General features: G+C 43.0%; 1 protein-coding gene across 1 annotated transcript in view; it reads left to right on the top strand.

Annotated features, from left to right (window-relative positions):
* The window catches only part of LOC104151993 (ubiquitin-conjugating enzyme E2 R2), a 51,894-nt gene extending 32,769 nt beyond the window's left edge, over positions 1 to 19,125 (top strand). The window contains exons 2-5 of the mRNA XM_068928352.1: positions 7,016 to 7,102; positions 11,943 to 12,040; positions 16,535 to 16,669; positions 18,184 to 19,125. Of these exons, the coding sequence (XP_068784453.1) occupies positions 7,016 to 7,102; positions 11,943 to 12,040; positions 16,535 to 16,669; positions 18,184 to 18,403 (540 nt within the window). The 3' untranslated portion in view covers positions 18,404 to 19,125. The remainder of the gene's footprint in view (positions 1 to 7,015; positions 7,103 to 11,942; positions 12,041 to 16,534; positions 16,670 to 18,183) is intronic.
* The last annotated feature ends 11 nt before the right edge of the window (positions 19,126 to 19,136 follow it).

Genomic DNA, 19,136 nt, shown 5'->3' with positions numbered 1-19,136 from the left:
AAATCACCTAACCCAGGAGCCCAAGCTCCACTTGAGGCAATCGGTGATCACAAAAATCTTTGTGGTTTGTCAAAAACTCTGATCATTTCATTACGTATTTCTACTCTTAAGGTCCAGTCTGATCCTGGAGTTCAGGCTGAATTAGAGGCAGAAACTAATAATACTTTAGCATGGACATTTCTAGGAAAATATAGAAGCCTGAGTATGACATCAGCTTTTTCATATGAGACTCTGGAATTGCTTTAGCGTTCAGCTCTGATGGCTTGAGGTTTAGCAAAGCTGTTGGGCTAGCAGCTTGGCCTGCATAAGAGGACTAAGTAGCTCTGTTTGATTTTTGTCATACGTGGTTGCTGGTAGTTGCCTTTTCTGTGATGAGATGGCAGAAAAATGCAGAAACTGAGTAAAAATGAACAGAATGGCTCAGGATGCCACCATGTTCAACTCTTAAATTCCTTTGCTGGATGCTACCTCTCCTGCAGCTGCTGTAATGATAGTGTTTTTGTAGCACTGTATAAAGTCAAGTTGACAATAAAAGTAATGGAAGTGAACCTGGCTGTCCTTACGCTAATGTAGGTGAGGGCCCCTGTATTCTCCCCATTTGGTTGAACTCTGGGGGCAGTGATCAATGGTTTTGGAGTAATTTTTCAAACTGCTGCAACAGTGTCTGCTGTGACCATGTGACCTTGGCCTTCTGCATATGAATAGCTTACTGTTAGACTGGGGTTTACAGCAAAGAGTTGGCAACTCCATCTCAATCTGGAAACAGACCCTCACTTTGCCATGACTAGCCTGGGACATATTGCTGTGTTAGGAAAAACCTCTGCACCAAAGCATGGGTGCTGCAGCTGTCTTGTGTGCAGGTGGAGATGGGCACCTGCTGTCCCTGTGCCCGGGAGGCAGCGCTCAGTGCTGCGGCCAGGGAGGGCAATAGCTTCCCAAGCGTGCAGGTGGCCTGTTGCCAAGGGAAACTTAATATTCTGCTTTGAGCCTGTCCCTGGCTTCTTGAAGGGCTCCCCAGCAAGCTATCAAAATGAGAACACTAACAGCTGCTCTATCTGAAGCTGGATGTTCTCTAGCTCAAGAGCTCTGACAATGAGCGCTTTTTAACTAGAGCCAAAGTGGCTATCTCGTGGTTCAGACTGAATGGCGTAATTAGCTGGGCAATACCACGGTCTGTCCCTGCAGTAAAACTCACTGCAAGAAGGGAATATATTGTCTAACTGCTAAACTGCTTAAGATCCTAAGTACAGCTGACTTGTGTAGGCTAACTCAGTCTCTAAATGAGTAACGGCTGTCACAAACAGTTACCATCATAAAGGCTAAAATCTCTAGACTGAACTTCTAGGATATGAAAGACTTTCTGACGTTAAGTGTGTTGTGTGGGTTTTTTCTTTTTTTTTTTAAAGAAGAAAATGGTTCAGTTTCCAGGAACTGCTTATGTGACTAACTCCATTTGTTTAGAGCAATTTCATTTACTCTGATCCCTTGAGAGATGGCGCAGGCAAGAGGAGTGTGAATGTATGGGATCCCAGGAGCTTGGATGTAAACCAGCTTAACAATGGGGCTGTAGTAATTTTTTCTTCACTCCTGTTTGTCCTTCTTCTGTCAGATCTAAGCAGCAAAAGGCTAATATTCAAGTAGTCATCCATTGACAATAATAGCTCTCAGTAATGCCTTCCCCAGGTAACTAAACTAGGAAGCGTATGCAGGATATGTACAAAAATGGACTCCTCTGCCTCTCAAACCAGTTTCTGATTTTGTAAGTTAACCTCACTTCTTGAGTCATCTTCTGTCTACTGACTTGTGGCTTTCTTCCCTTTTTTGGGGGGGCATAATATCCTTTTTGAGATCTACTTCAGTTTTCATGTTTGGATCTTGGTGGTTTAAATGGCTTATGAAACAGTTTAGGTAATACAGAATATAAGGTATTTGCTGCTGTTAATATGGCCATCTGCAGCAACAAGGGAGTTTTCAGGATTTACAACACTTAATTCAGCTGGTCACTCATCTTCTAACTCAGAACGACACCTTTCATCTCTTTTACTGATATTCCCTGTGCTTTTTAATGTTGATATGGTGTTTCTGGGTAATGAAGCTAAAGCTGAGACTAAATTACCAGGTGGTGCTCAGCTCTACTGCAAGAAATTGCTCAGGTGCTGAGTCATAATATCTGGAGTGGCAACATTAATCCTACACTCATTTTCACTTTGTCAAATAACTGACAATTTAATGTGGCTGGCTTTAATGCTGCTTTACAGGTTCTGAAGCGGAACAGTATCAAGATGCTTTAAACCCTGTTGATGTGCAAAACAGGGTGTTATACTTACTACTGACCTCTGCTAAATGTGTTTTCTGGCATAGTATTTAATGCTGCATTCAGTAATCCGGGCTTAACGTGGAAGAAGAAAATCCATTAGATGAATTGTATAAATGCATGATGTGCTAGAAGCAATAAGGGGCATTTTGTGGGATTAGATTTTTAACACTTAATCCTGTGGTGGTCTGTAGCTATTCTTGTTGGCTTTCTTGTATGCTAAATGTACGGTGTAGTTAGCAACATGTTGGCAGGAGACATTCATTAGGAATGCAGCTGCAGAAAGTGATGATGTGCACAGCGAGGAGCCTGGTTATGCATGTTGCAAAGAAAAATAAGGAGGCCTTATGCTGTTTGCCCACGTAAGAGTTGAAGCATTTGCAGAGTGCATGGAGACCTTGGTGATACCAAGTTGGGAGGTGCTTGTCTGTGATTTGGCTGTAGAAGATGATTACAGAACACCACAGAATATTTTATAAGTGCAAACCCTGCCTTTGTATCTGAACTTAAATAGTTTTTCAAAGGGTGGTTAGTTTCATTGGTGCTGTGTGTTTGTGTTATGCTTGTGGCTTTTTTTATAAAAATGTTCTTTAAATGGCAATGTCAGCATCTGCCAAGCATCTGCAGTTTCCATTGGCAACTGCAAAAGCTGATCCTGATATCCCAAAATCAGGTCAGTTGTAATGCTGGTAGCTTTCCAGGAAATGTGCGTACCGCCTTCTCTCCTTCTCCCCCTGCCTTGCCTTTCTGCAATGGGCAGATTGGTTGGATTCAACACTTCTAACTTAGCTGCCTAAAAACTAGGCATCTAGACTTTGTCAGAGTGAGGAAAAAGTAGAATAAATTGGTGTCAAAGGCCTATTTCCCATCAGGCTACAGATGTGTCTGAAGGTAGGCTGGAATAAATACTGAATTTCTAGACAGCTGAGGTTAGAAAGGAATACCACTTGTGTTAGTATTGCCTACTGAGAAGACTATGATTTTTATAAATAAATATATATATATATAAACATACACACATATATATGCTGATTCAAGTACATGGTAATAATTCTAGAAACTCAAAGTCACGGTAGTAGTTGTTGTGACTGGCTACTGGGACTTAATTCAGCAGTTGGTAGAAACATTAGGCTTACTTTTTTAGATTTTAGTCATATAATATGGTGTCTAGTAAGATTTTCTTTTTTTTTTCTAGTGTGTATGTAGTTTTCACTATGGCTTTGTCTTATCTGACTATAGAGGTATGTGGAAACTATGAGGAAAAAACACATTTCAAGTGCAATCACTAATGATAGTGTCAGGGACCAAGGCAATAAAATAGGAAGTAGTCAGCCATGAAATGGCCATGATGTTATCAATATTCCTAATACGTACTGTGGTGTCAGTAATTTAGAGATTGAAGCTGTTTGTTCATAGTAGTAAACACTAGCAGAGGATCCAGCCCTTTGTAAATCTGCTCTGTTGAGCAAAGTATCAGGGGAGTTCCTTTCTAGAGACTAAAGGTATGGCTAGTCCTAAAGTGGACAAGGAGGAATGTACTGATAATTGCTGCTTCTGCACAGAGTACATGCTACACTGCCAAAAAGCACTATGGTGAGAAGGCAGCTAAAATCAGGGCACTGAAATAAGACTCTTTCTGTTTGGCTCAACATAAACTAGAGGAATCAAACATACTGTAAATACAGTAATGGTTGGGTGCTTGCAGGCAGTAGGTTTTTGACTTGCATCCCTAAATTCATTTGTCTGGCTCTAACCAGGCTAACAACAAGCTACCCTAAAACTATGCCACTTTCTAGTACATGGGATTGCCTGGCTGAACCTTAGCAGAAATAATAAGCAGTTCAAGTGGTTGCTTTGCCTTAGATTAGGGAAATTGTAGGGGGAAAGCCTTCCTGTGAGCTCCTGCTTTATTTTCAGCAATAAGCTGATTGCCTAATCCAGGCTTATATTTTGGTCACTTAATGTTATTTTTTTAGAATTGGACTTTTAGTGGGGTGGGAATCCTGACTTCTAATTATGGCTGTTAACGTATCTTAATCTGTCTTGCAGCTTGACTCTGAAACTCTTGACTTTCTTAACCCATTCAGAAACTTGAATAATGTAATGCCTGGGAAAAAGTATTTGGTTTCATTTTTCAAGTTCTGAATGATCTCAACATGGAGACCTGAAAGTGCTTGTAAAAACTCCCTGCTTCTGATCTGGGATTTCCTAATTCTGTGGCTTGTGGCTCTGAAGTCAGGCCTTGTACAGAAGCTGCTTCGTTTTGCTTTATGCTTCAGTATAGCATCTCAATGTGCTAAGCATATGTACAGGCTAGCTGAAAGTAGCCCATTCACAAATAATGTGTCCTTGTGATTCTTCTAGACATGCAACTGATTACAGGCAAGTTTGGATCTCAGATGCCTCCACATGAGAAGAAAAGATTTCTCTAATTTCTTTCCGGTTGCATTTTCTGGCGCGAAAGCTCCAGAGGTAGCCTTTACATGGCAAAATGCCAGCTTTGTTTAATTCTCAGTCAAATAGCCTTTTTCTGCTGCAGAGTTGTGGCTGCAAAGCAGGGTTGAGAGGTTTGAGGTGGTCTTTAGGGTGTACAATTTCTGCATGACTCGTGCTTGGTGCTAGTGGGGGGAGTATAGAGACTGTAAATGGTGCTCCAAGCTCACCTTTGTGCTGTGGCTGTCTTGGGGTAACGCCATGAGGGTTAGACAGGTTTGAGAGCAGAGGATTACTGAAAGGAATGAGACCTGTTGCCTCATCCCTTTGACCACGTATGTGAGATTTAAACATAGGAACACTGATACTCTGCTGGCAATATTATTCTTTAGAGCAACCTAGAAACGAAGCCTGTGTATAGATGAAGACACGCATATAGGTTCTGCCAAGAAATCTTGTAGCTAGCTAAATCCTGAGTTTTGTTGTCTCTTACATTTTTAATCTCGATCCTTGGGCTGTGTTATGCCTCAGATCTGATGAAACTTAAGCATGTAAGCTCAAGAATGGGCTTTCTTGGGAAAATCCCAGTGGTCCAAAAGAAGTTTGCAGCTACGCGATGCAGGCATTTGTGCTGACGTAAGTTTGCCCTACCCTTGGTAAATCTTCACTCTGTTCCAGAGCCAAGGTGCTTCCTTGCTGCAGCAGCTGCTTTTTCTTGTAGTTGTCTGGTGATAGCAGGCATTTACTTTGGAGCAATGCCATTTGTGTAGCTGACCTTAAACTGTGGGCTAAGATTGTTTTAAGCCGGTCATGAATCTCTTGGTTGTGAATGTGCCATGGCAAATTACCATGGTGTAAGGACTTGATGCTGCCACACTTCTGTGGCATACTCGTGTACAGGCATAAGTACAAGTAGATATGTGAAGAACTGTAGACATATCGGCTACTGAGCTTTCCTTCAAGTTGAACAGAAGACCTTCTGTGCTGGGCTACCTGGCACTTAAATTTTAGGTTACGATGCCAAGGTGTGTGCTAATCTGTAAGTGAAACTGTAGCTAGGTACTTAGTAGGTCAGTAAGCCTGTTTGTTTGCCTGCCTGCTTACGTATCTGAGATTTCCGATTAAAACGTCCCATAGTTGGATGCCCTGTTGAACGGGGACTGTGGTGTGCCTTTTCGAGTTGAAGGGGGTGACCAGTGGCTCTACGCTTACTGTGTGTGACTTGCTCTTTCTGGATTTGTTTTGCATTCCCTATTGCACATGAGCGCAGCTGTAGTACAGTGGGCAGAAGATGCTTCAGTGGAGAATACCCCTTGGCGTGGTGGTTGGGACTCTTGGCACGTTGAACCAGTGCCAAGGGGAGGACTTCTGCTTCAGAGCGCAGAAAACAGAGTGCGAGTCCCCCTGCTTCTCCTGAGTCTCTGGCCCTTAATCATTTCAGATTCAGCCACTCTTCCTGCTGTCTGGCTTTTGGAGTGTCCTGAATCCCAGGGTAGCACAGGAAGGTTCATACCCACTGCTGGGGTCTCTGCAGTCTTTGCACAACTGACTCGGCTCAGAATTTTGCCCCACAGCTGAGTGCTGACCGCACAGGTGCTGGAAGGTCATGTTTGCCGTCAGAGCCCGTCAGTATTTGGTTCATCAGGGTACAGAGGCTTATTAAACATACACAAACAATATTCAGACTTGTTAAATGTTTGTTGTGGCAAGAAACCTAATATTAGGAATCCAGGTAGCTGCATCAGTTTAAACTTTCACACGAAAAAGGCAAAAACCCTTGAGTTTCAATTGAGCAAGTGTTTAACCCCCCACCATGCGCGCGCACACCCACACCCACTCATACACACAAAGTGATTTAAAGTCTTTGCACTAGCATGCATAAAACAAGCCTTTTAACCTCAGCACATGTTTTTAGCCTACTTCTGAACCCAGCAAGGAACAATTGTATTTTAAGTACCAGCTTTTTAAATTTATTTTTAGTGTTGAAAAACAGTTAATGGATAGTGCTGCTTGAATTGGAACATGATAAATACCTTTCAGATGGTTTTCTGAGCATTGCCAGCCCAGGTCAGTCCTGGGGTCAAGATTTTGTTGTTGTTCAGTTAGTGCTTTTGTTAATTTAAAAAAAAAAAAAAAATCTATAGAGTGAAACAAACTACTTAATTGCCTTAATTGAAATTATTTTTTCTGACTTTTCACTCTAAAGGTAGCCTGTTGTTTTCTCTTCATTCTGTTTCACAGTGACTAAAATAATTCTACTTTTTGCAGGCTCACATTAAATTTCCTATTGACTATCCCTATTCACCACCTACCTTCAGATTCCTGACCAAAATGTGGCATCCCAACATTTATGAGGTAAGATTTCTTTTTTTGTTGTTGTTTTCCTTCAAACTAATGAATTTCTCTTCAGGCGAGAATGTGTTCTAATTATAAAAATTTAGGGTATTGAAGGTATTAAATATCTCTAGCCATGACCAAAATGGCTAGTTGTTTATGTTAAATGTCAGCTTCATGGTTGAGCAGTCAAATCTAAACTTTGGAGGAAGTGCTGTTTTTTCTGGGAGGGATGGAGCCTTTCTCATACCTGCAGGCACAGCAGGCAGTCCCAGCTGAAGCACTGTGCCGTGGCTTGGCAATTGGGAGAGTTCTTGTAGTGGGGGGTCTTATCCTGCTGCGATAGTTTGGCAATTAGTAACTATACATAGTATTCAAGTATGCTTTCATTTGAACTTATTCTGCAAATAACTTGGGTAATGGAAACAAAAAATATCAGGAATTTGAAACTGTTTCTTACAGCAATTGATCTACAAACAAAAGGATTTGGGGACCCAGGGCACTCCCAGTAAGAAGTCTGAGCTAGGCTAGAGTCACGCTTCCTCATATTTCCCTCTTCTGCCCCTGAGAGCCTTTCACTCTTTGTGGTCCCCCATCTCCTGGAGAAGTCATGCTCACCCTGGCCACCCTTCAGAAAGGGTGGACAGATACCTCTGGATTTAATGTTTATTAGCCAATTTAGAGTGACCCTTAGTTAAGTGCATGTTTGGGGTGTGTTTGGAGGATGTAATGCTGTGTGCTGTAGGTCTATGATTGGATCACAGTGCACGTAGGCAGCAGCTCCCTAGAGGAGAATGATTTTATATAAATGCTCTTTAGAAAGCAACATTCCCCAGCCTGAAAGCATGCCTAGTACAGGCTGTTTGGAGAGATTTGGGATAAGGTCAAGATAGAGCTGAGTGCTGGGGACGTGCTGCGATGAGGACATCTGTTTTAAAGCAGGAGCGTGCTGGTACGTCTTGGTATAGCGCAGTGCTCTGGTGCATTAGCTTAGGACCTGATGCTGGCCCAGCTGTGCAAGTGCTGCAGTGCTCAGGCTAGCCTGTGCCATTGCTTGGGCAACCACATATCTGTGAGGCTGTTCTGTTTCTGAGACTGATTTTATCTGGTGTTTTCTCAGGGATCTTTACCATGTGTTGCGCAGTGTGAATAGACCAAGTTATACTCCTTGCTAGGTTTTCACATATCAAGTGGCCTTTACAGTTTGTCCTGGAGCCTGGTTGAATTGAGCTGTTATGTTGAAGAGCCCATGTTGAGCAGCAGCTCAAGACAGGGTCTAGTAGTGCTGGTGCAGAGATGTTGTCAGAACGTCTTTCATTATCTGGATACAGTATTGTTTCTAATCTCAGTACTAAAAATTCAAAATTACCAAATTTAATAGAGCTATATTTGGAAGTTGAAGGCCCATTTTTGGATCAAGCTTGAGTTAAGCTTTTAGCGGCAGCCAGTCAAATCGACACTGAATACTTGGATGTTCCAAACAAGCGTCAGCTTGTCAGAGCTGCTAGTTGAGTAGTTTCTTATGAGGGCTGAAGGCATTTAAAAATGTTTTTGTTGGTACACCTATGTCATCTTATCACGTAAGAGATTCAGAACACTTCCTTTAGCTCTAGTTCAAAATAGGAATGTCACTTTTCCTCACTACAATCAGTGGCTTTGGATGAAGCCTTGGGCTTGGAAGGTTCTTTTCTAACAATTTGCTGCTGCTGCTAAATGTCCAACCTGGAATGAGCGTACTTCAGGTGTGACAGTAAAAACTTGATTTTTTTTTCTTTTTTTTAAATCTGAGCTTGCTCTGATTTAGGCATAAATTGCCAAAAGCTTCTCCAAACTTCACTAGAAAACAGGATAGTAATCTGCTTTAATTCCTGGATGCTCAGGAGGATTGTGTTATGCCCAGGGGTCATCCTGAAATCAGTTGTCTGACCATCTTCTCTGACTTCAGTCTTGGACTTGACACAGAATCTAATGTATAGTCAAGGATGATGTTTCTGTTTCAGCTACATGGGAGTTTGATTTATAAATAAAGAAAACTTTGAGACCTGCAGATTATTGCAGCTCCATACTGTAGATGCTGTTTCTGAATCCAGAAATTCTCATGTAGGAGGTGAGTGGGAAATGGTTATGTTACCAAAACAGTATGTACAAAAACTGAATCTTGGAAAGGGCCTTTCCCGGTACTGGTGGGAAAGGCAAAAAATTGGCTCCAGAAACAACTGAAGGTAGGAGGGGAAACTAACCCGAAACTTGATGGGTATATTTTGGAGTGACTCTTCAAATACTGCCATGAACAAAAACTACAAAGCTGAGAGCTGGGGTATTTCTTGGAGCTGAGGGAATCTGAAGCAGCTTGCAGGCTCTTTTGGAAACAATGCCCAAGCAATGAAGATGGGGGGCACTGGGATGACTGCAAATGAAACTGAGAATAAATCAGCAAAGGGCTTGAGGTTTGAGGGTTTGTTGGGGGTGGGGGAGGGGAACCTCTCAGTATAATGAAGATGAAAGAAGGTAGCAGTTTGCAGAATCTGCTGGTGAGACCAGAAGGAGAGGTTAAGGCTGACATTCTACTTCTAAGCAATAAGACTTGAGTAACTTGTGTGTTTTCTGTATCTCCAGTTTACTCAGGCCATCAGTTCAATTTTGGTCAAACTGCGTTTAATACTAGGTTTTATTTTTAATAAGGTAACAAGGCCTTCCAGTTTTGTCCTAACAGAAGTGTATTTCGCCTGCTTTGTTTGTTCCTCCTGCAGATGAGTATACCATCCTCCTTGTTTATGTCTTTCAAAAATATGCAGAGGATGGCTGTCCCCTTGATTACACTGATGCATAAAAACCCATGTTGATCTCTCCAGGTCCCGTGGCACTTTTGCTCTTCCAAGCTGTCGTGCAGTGCTGCCCTATTTGAATTCCAAAGCACCTAACGTTATTTCAAGAGAAAAACTGTTTACTGCTTTGTTTCTCTTGTGTTTCATATGGCAAAATATGTTGGCCCACATTCTGAATGCTTACCTGATCGTATGAGGAACTTCCCCCCAGCGTTAGGGTGCTTTCTTATGGTCAGCAGTGCTGTATTCTCCCAGGAGATATCTAGAGAAGAAACCGTAAACTAACGGCAATTAGGAATAAAACCAGAATAGTCCATAAACAGAATTTCACATTGGTAAGCTTAATTTTACCTTGAAGTGATATTAATAAAGACAGATTGGACAAGACTTTTTAGGACCTCAGAAGGAAAGCATTCTGTTTTTTAAAACTGTTCCAGCAAGGTAGATGTATGCTTGGGTATTCAGCAGCTCCAGGTGCTACTTTGGTGTTCATAGTTATGACAAATTGACAAAGTTAGACAAAAAGCTGCTTCAGAATGACAAAGACTTGCTAGATTAGCATAGCTGGCAGGGTTAGCAAGCAGCTGAATTCTAGATACTGATCACAAGCCTCCAACATTGAAGCAGGATCTCAGCTGACTATAAAAACAAATGTTACTGTTAATCACGGTGAGGCTCTTCAGGTGAGTTGTTGCTATCTGTAGCTGTGATCACTGGCTCAGGCTCAAAGGCACGGATAATGCTACTGTGAGCAGCACTGCTTTGAACCCCAACTTCTGTGGGTAGAGCAGTGTTGGAGGGTGCTCAGGACATATCTAAGACTTTGTGCTTGGGGTGTTGCCGGTTCGTAGTGTTGAACAAAACTGATCTGAAGTCTCCCTTGTTCCTATAATCAGCTTTTATCTTAGATCAGGGTGACAGGGGACAGCATGAAAGTTACCCATCAGCTGAGGCTGTCACCTGATGGTATAGGACTGCATGTCCTTGTGAGTAATTTGAGTAGCTGACTGCAAGAGGAAGCAAGCCAGCAGGGCTTGGTGAGGCCAAGATCTGTTAGATGGCCTTGGGCCCCATCTGCACCTTCACTCCATCCTGCAGTAAGGTATTGGTACCCTGGGAACCATTGGAGTCAGCTTCAATGGAAGATATTGGCCATGAGGAATACTGCTACAGTACTCCTACGTAGTAATAGCATCCTAGAGTGCTGTTACTGATAGAAAATTGGTGTTACAGGCTGCTTGAAGTGTTTATAAATGGTAGGCATTATGAAGCTTTAAATCTATATTCAGGCCATAACACTGTTAAGTAAGACACAGATTGAGGATTATGTGGCTGTATGGCTTCCATATGGTGCCAAAATATTCTTCCTCTTGCATGCTGGAATGGATTTTTTAGAGAAACCCTCAGAGCATCTCCTGCTTTTTCACCTGATATTTCAAACAACTGTGCCTAAGGAGGGGAGCGGCTTAAGCCTGCCCCTCACCATCTGTTCAAACCTTCTTATGTCCCAGGAGAAGTATTGCTTTGATAGCTGGGCTAGTGTAGAGTGCTAAACCCTTGGATTTAAAGATTCCTGTAGCTAACTCAGTTACTGCTGGGGGTGGGGGGAGAAGGAATTTAACCCTAATTTAGGTCTCATGTAGCTACAGCTAACTTTACTTTTATCACTGTGTAACACTTGTAATCTAGAGACCAATTTAGCTGTATGCAAAGTGTGTGTGTTTGGTTTGTGGTATTTTTTGTTTTGGGTTCTTTTTCCCTTTGCCACATTATTTAAACCTGTTGACCTCTAATTGTTTTGTACCCCTTTGCAGACCAATCCTGCTTTTAGGAAGAGGAGGCTCTTGAGCCTATAGACACAACAGACCTAGGACGAACTGAGAGCTGTTCCAGCTCTTCCATATTTTTACTGGTATTTGGGGGGCTTCCATATGCACACAGTTTTAGTTGCTCAGAACATAGCCAAAGTGGTGGAAGTCAGTCATCAGACCTTACCTCAAGCAAGCCTGTGTTCAGCTTTTATTTTTGTCTTGCAGAACGGAGATGTATGTATTTCAATTCTTCACCCACCTGTAGATGACCCACAAAGTGGAGAGCTGCCATCTGAGAGGTGGAACCCTACCCAAAATGTCAGGTAAAAGCGTGGAAAAGGTGATGCGCAACAGTTGCCTCAAAGGCCAGTCATCTCTCTCTCCTTCCTAGACTAAACCCTGTGTTGGAAAAAAGACTTGGAAGGGAATTTAAGACTTTAGGGGCTTTAGGGCTTGAGTCGGGTAGAAGCCAGACTTCCCCAGTTGCCTCTTTAGATGCTACAGTGCTGTGTCCTGAGGCTGGGCTAACAAAGCAGACTTCTGTCCTGTTTGCAATTTTTCATATTCTTAAAGCAAATTATCTCAAATGTTCTAGTCTTTTCCAGTCCATGTTATCTTACACTTAAGTTAACCAGACTCCTCTAAGATATGATCAGATAAGATATGATAAGAGATGGGAAAGAATGTCTTTGAGTTTTCAGGCCCAGTAAGAATAACTTTTTACCTAATCCTACACAATGTTTGCCTTCTAATACTTGTCCCCATTTCCTTCTCTACAGTATGGTGTCCTGAACAGCTAGGTAGTTTTCTTTCACTGCCAAAAACTGAAGGAATCACAAGGTACCAAAGGCATTCAAGACTAACATATTTCTTTAAAACATCTCAACTATGATTTTCATTTCCTTTGCAAAACACCTCTAATAAATGACCGATAAAAGTAGTGTCAAATAGCAAATCACTGATGTGTGCAGCAGGAATAGTGACATAGTGGGGGGGGAGGGGGAAGGTTGGAGCAAAGCTTTGCCCTGTTCTAACTCAGATTCCTTATCCAGATAAGGTTAAAATGATTGCGTCTACTTCAGATTTTTAGGTTATCACATGAGAATTCTACTTCTTTTCAGAATGATTTTCTAGATGGTAGTCCCCAACTCTAAACCCCCGTTTTTAATTGGTAAATCAAGCTAGGAATCTCAGCTCATAAGAGGGAATGCAGCTATCTGAAAAGGGTTGTCTGACAGTTTGATTCTGCTTTTATCTAATTTGGTTTGATAACGCTCAATTGAAAAGAGCCTTTGTCAAAGCAGAGCTCTAGCAAAGGGGATTTATTGGATTCTTGACCCTTGGAATAGGATTGTAACGAACACTACAAAGTGCTGAACTAGAACTAATGTGGCAGGAAAGTAGCAAAGGTAACAGTCAGCAAATTATAACAACTGATATTCCCTCCTGGAGTGTACTACTTCAAGGTTAAGAAGGTTCAAGAAATGATGTGTCTTTGTTGCATGAAGTTCTGAAGAGTAGGGAATCTTACACTTAAAAGTTAAAGGTCGTCATTTTCCGTTCAATCTGTCTCAAGTACAGCAAGTATGAAGCAGCCTCTGAAAAGTTCTAGTCCAGGTTTTAAAAAAAAACAACAAAAAAAAACCCTTAAATTCAGTTTTAAACTTTATATTGCTGAGCTGTGTTTACCTGTTCCACTGCTCACGTGGCTATTAAACTGGTTTTCTTAGATTTGACATAATCTGCTTTGGTTGTTAGGACTAGCTGGCAAGCTTGCATTCACAGTTACGAAGCAGCTTATGGTACTGATTGTTTAGATCACGTAAACGCTTTGAGTAGCTCGTTATATAGAGCCCGGAAAGCTGGACATGAAATTTCTCATCTTGCTAATTCTCCTATTCCTGCTTCTCCTCACTTTGGTACATTCTTTGACGCTTACTCTCATGGAATGTTTTAGGCTTAAGAGTGACATTTCTGTGGGAAAAAAACGTTCCTCGGATATATCAGCAGGCACAGATAAAAATTGTACTTAACTGTTAGCCCACTGAACTTACTCACTGTCACTTTGCTTCCTGAGCATGCCCGTTTTTGTTGGCTTTTGGCTGCCATAATGTATTGAACTGGTTGCAGAGTGCTGCCCAGATCAAATATCTCTATCAATGTAGTCCAAGCCAAGTCCTTTCACTTTGGAGAGTAAAAATGTGCTATGCCAAATCTACACCTATGTCTGGAGATGGCTGTAAGAAGCCACAGTGTGGATTAAAGCTGGAACAGAATCCTTTTCAACAAGGCTGCATTGTTAGGGAGCCCCCAAACTTCAGTCTTCCTAAATGTCTGTTTTGGTTTGGATGAAATTCATCCATCTGAGCTTGTCATGCCCTTCTGTTGATATATGGAGAGAAACGGGCACTGGTCAGGCCTGATTCCTTGAACCTGCTGGTTTCTCTTCACTGATGCTAAAGGGATCTCGAGTGACTAGTTCTGATGAAGACAGCAGAACTGTAAACCTTTAAAGCAAAATGGCATGACTATTGATAGGGTATAGCTGACAGGGTAACTGGGGAGGGACGAAGGTAAGAAAACAGAAGGGAGACTTGAAATCCCCACTCTTTATCCAGACAACTTGCATATATCTAGCCTGTGAGAAACATCCCCAGGAATATTGCATAGGTCAGTTTGTCTCCTGTCAGTGCAGTTAGTGTCCAGTGCTGAAGATGTTTTCAGTCAAGCTCTTCTGTGGTTTGGGTCCTGTTGGATACCATGTACTAGGATTCCTCTGTGCTGGAGTACCTTATCTACCCACTCACAAAAGCAAGGTTTGAATCGGAGTGCGATGCCCAGTTCTTGGGATATCAACAGTCTTGATTAACGCATCAAATCGTTTCCGTGAATGAGCAGTGCAGAGAGCCTCACCTCTGATAGCCGATTACCTTGGTGACCTATTCAAGTGGCTTTGCACTGACTTTGGGGTACCCAAGTGGAAATAGGCTTGTCTTCTCTCCACTGATGGAAGCGTGGTGGAGTAGATGCTAAACCTTGATACTAACTCCTGCCCTGGGCCTTCCTTAAGCTGTCCCTGCTCTACAGTGAAACTGCTGTAATACTACTGGACCTAACAGGCTGGCTTTATAGCTTATTTGCTCTGGTAGTATTTTAAATAAATCCTTGAGATGGATGAAGTGAAAGAGAATCTTTCTTCTGCCCATCGTTCCAGTCTGACTAGACAGCTTTTTCCAGAGCTATCATTCTCCTTTCCTACTGAATTACAACGTTTGGAAAATAAACTCTAGAAGACTGTCCTGATAGCTGTGCTGAACAGTCTGGCCAGACATAAGTATTTAGTTTGAAAATTTTTCAAGAAACTAACCATCCAAGTGACCAAGCATTTCCTGGAATTGTATCCCAGGTAGTTGTTAGATTTACTTAGCACATACTGTTTTGAATGCATTTCTCAATCAGTGTAAGTACAATTGACTGTAGTCTCTTTTAATAATCAAGTTCTGCAGGGCAGTTTCTATGTACTGTTGTATTTCAAGACCTGTTATTTGTGTCCTTTCCTTCCATTTAAATTCTGAAGCTTTTGCCAGTGGGACAGCCTCAGGCTTATAAAGCTGTTGTCCTGCTGGCTACAGCCAAGTGACTGGGTGTGCAGAGCTGCCAAGTGTGGCCTGCTGTTGAGTTTTTGTGCTTGTGCCTCTCATGGCAACATGTTAGCACCAAAAGGCAGAAGCTCTGAAACGCAGAGGGCTGTAGGAAAAGCAGGTTCAGCTAGTTCCATGCTGTTGCTAGAAATCCAGGAAAGTTGTCTGTTTGCTGGGGGTTATGTGACTGGCTTATGCTAGTTTTGCTGAGTACCAGCAGCCAAATTCTGCTGGGCCCTTGGTGGTTTGCCTGGGTATTGAAAAACATTTGTATTGTCTTCCTGTTGCCATGTTCACATGCTGCTGCAGTGTCCCAAGAGGTGCACAGGCTAAGGTCTGAGGAGAGCTGATACCTAGCTGCAGCACCAGCCTGCTAATGCACAATTGGGCAGAGAAGGTGGTGCAGCCTGATTTGAGTGCCTTGGGTCCTAGTGGTCCCCTTTGCTCTGCTGGGATGGGCAAACACCCCAGCTTTCTGCCGGGAAGCTGAGAGTCATGAGGAGCAGGCTCACCAAGCACATTCCCAACCCTGTACCATCCACAGGCAGCATGGACAAGTTGGATTCTGGACTCATCTGTGCTCTGCCTGCCACCCCCATCTCAAACGTGGATAGAAGTGATGGGCCAAGTGCAAGAGTACACTTGGCTTTGTGCTCCCTTTCCACCCTCTTGTTTCTCCCTCTCTCCTCTCTTCTAGCTAGCTAGAATTGGATCTTTTGGGTCAGACAGCAAAGGAATGGCCACTGCAGTTTGGTCTAGATGGGAACAGTTGGGCATGGCAGCTGAATGACTTTCTGAAATGTGGTTCTTAATCTGTGCAAAAGCACTTCCAACCCAAAAGTATCCTTCAGTTGGGTCTGCAGAGGTGCTATGACAACACAAATCTTTTAGCTCATCCAGAGGGAAAGAGCTTTCTGATGTGCTCTGAAGTTCATTGCTATTTTGTCTGTAGTCAAATTAGATCCTTGACAGTTTGTATCATATCACCTTCCCTATGAACTTAAGCACCAGGCCATCAGCATATATATCTGCTCTCATTTCAGCTATTGGTTCAGTTATCCTTAGCTTAAGTTTTGGCCTTAAACAAATTTCTGATGTATCACCTAAAGGATTCATGGGTGCCCAGAATCCATGAATCCTGAGCTCTAACTCTGCTATTGTGGTTACCTTTTCCAGGACTATCTTACTGAGTGTAATCTCTTTGCTTAATGAGCCCAACACGTTCTCTCCTGCCAATGTGGATGCATCAGTCATGTTCAGGAAATGGAGGGACAGTAAAGGAAAAGACAAGGAGTATGCTGAAATCATTAGGTAAGCTTTGTCATGTGTGGTGCTGCTAGTCCCCTGCTTTGAATTCTGTAAAACAGGCTACCTGCAGAATTTGCTGAAACCGAATTCTCACGGTGGTTGTTTCTCTGGAAATTAAACTTTGCGCTGTTATTCCAAGCCCTGGTTTCTGGTCTGTAGGGCTTTCAGTACTGAAGTGGTGCAGGCTTCTAGAACAGAAGGGCAAGGGTGATCTGTCTTCAACTTGGTCTTTTCTTCACACTAATCTGGCATGATGCTCTGCAAAATCTCCTGGCTGCTAGTAAATCCTAGTTGAAGTCACTACTTGCCTTCGAGCACTGCTGGCATTGTTGGGGATGTGATTCAAACTGACTGCATCCCACTAATTCTGTGCTTAATGCACTCATGAATCATAAACTTGTCCCTCCAATTTGAAGGAATATCAGCAGGATTTAGCAAGCATTGTGAAGCTGGGTTTGATTAGCTTGAAGCACTGTTCGGTCTTGACTGTCCTTTCCTCAAAAGTTGGTTTATCAGGTGCTGTTGGAAGGCAACATAGACTTTAGCCAGTGTGGCTGTGGAACTGCAAATGGGCAGCCCTTACCGCAGTGTGATTTCTGTCACACTTGCCTGGCAGAAGACCACATCTGCATTGGTTCAGCTGTTGGGCCTGCAGAATACCTGTTGCTGGAGCTAAGCAGCATTGTCAGTTGCTGGCCTGAGCTGTGCAAGGAGCGTTATTGGGAGATTATCTTAGTCCCTCAAGCTGCGTTGGCTTCAGTGGCACTGGATTTATTGCATAATCACAGTATTGCAGACTGTTCCTGAAGAGCAGGCAGGAGGTGGGTGAAGGGACAGGCTGCCACCTGCTCCTCTCCTGCTGGGAAAGAGCACTGGTGAGTAGCAGTTCATAACCCAGGTGCTGCCTGGAGGCACTAGCTAGAGCCTCTGTCCTGAGGCAACAGGAAACTCTTGTATCCTGCCAGCCCCCAAACAGTGTCAGGTTACAGCTGTGTCCTGGGGTGCAGCTGTGAGCTCTACAGGGGAGCAGAGAGGTGCCAAATGCTCCTGGAAAGCTCCATTCTGAGCATATTGGGGTAGAGGCATCAGTGGTGGAGAAGGCTGTTGGATAGCATCTCCAAAGCCATCTCAAATAAGTCATCTTGGGAAACCCCTGAACATCCCTTCTGTGGCAGGGCAGCTAAAGTAATGAAACTTGCTCTGAGCTCTGGCAGGTGTCTAACACAGAACTCTGCAGAATAAGTGATTTTTGTGTTGTAAAAAGAGTGCATGTTGAAAACAAACTTGGAGTACTTCCAAACCCAGGGCTATGGGAAATGAATCTGTTTATAGTACCATTTGTGATGCTTCAGCCAAGCATTAGCAGCAGTTGAAATAACTGTCCTGACTCTGAGCTGCCAGGAGTGTTTGGTTGGGGGTGCTGAGGGATAGCTGTGCGTACAGAGAGTTGAGATAGTCGAGTTGTGCTGCAGCTGGCACGCAGTTCCAGTCATGTTGCTCTGTCCTCCTTCCCACAGGAAACAGGTTTTGGCTACTAAAGCCGAGGCAGAGAAGGATGGCGTGAAGGTCCCCACTACGCTGGCAGAGTACTGCATCAAAACTAAAGTGCCTTCCAATGACAACAGTTCAGATTTGCTTTACGACGACTTGTATGATGACGACATTGACGACGAAGATGAGGAGGAGGAAGATGCCGACTGTTACGATGATGATGATTCTGGCAATGAGGAGTCGTGACCTGCTCCCTCTATGCCCCTGTACTGCCCTGCCGACTCAGGCCAGAAGGGAGCAGCGGTAACCTAGCAGCAGTCCAGCAAAAAAGTGTGGGGGGGGGATCAACAAACTTTTGTCTCCTGCTGTCTCCTGTTGTATGGATCTGTTTGCTCCTTTTTTATGGACCTCTTAGAGACCCTCCACAGAATGTCTGAATTCTTGCATTCTTAACCCTTTCATCACTGTATTATGATTTCTTTTTAAAAAAGAAACTCCCCTTTTCACTTCTCTACGAAACGCTCACAGCGAAACAGGTTTGCTCGCGTTTAGATTTTTGAATTAAATACAGTCTTGCATTGAGATGTTTAATGTATTTAAAGCTGGAACAAACCCATTGGAAGCTGGGTTTTTGGGAGCTCAAGCGCTGCATTTACTGGGAAGAAAAAAATCCACACAAAGCAAATTGCCAAGGTTTAGCTGCTCCATTTACAATAATAGCGTGTGTACATTCGTTTAGCCTTGTGGTGGTGGCTTTTCCTTTTTAAGGTGTGGGGCGGAGAGTGTAAAGCTACTGTGTGTTGAGCTTGATGGGATGTTACTGAAAGGTACAGTATTCCTTTTCAGCCTGCTCAAGTTAGGAAATAGCTGGCCCCTGGAGCCTCAGAGGGCACAATCAGCTTTGTCTCTGGAAAAGGCTTGTGATATGAACCCTAAAATAAACACTTAACACTTCACATCTGTACAACTGAGCCCTGGG

Source organism: Struthio camelus, chromosome Z (genome assembly GCF_040807025.1).
Source record: "Struthio camelus isolate bStrCam1 chromosome Z, bStrCam1.hap1, whole genome shotgun sequence".
Classification (NCBI taxonomy): domain Eukaryota; kingdom Metazoa; phylum Chordata; class Aves; order Struthioniformes; family Struthionidae; genus Struthio; species Struthio camelus.
The sequence above is the reverse complement of the archived record's forward strand: the minus strand, read 5'-3'. Positions and strand labels throughout refer to the sequence as shown.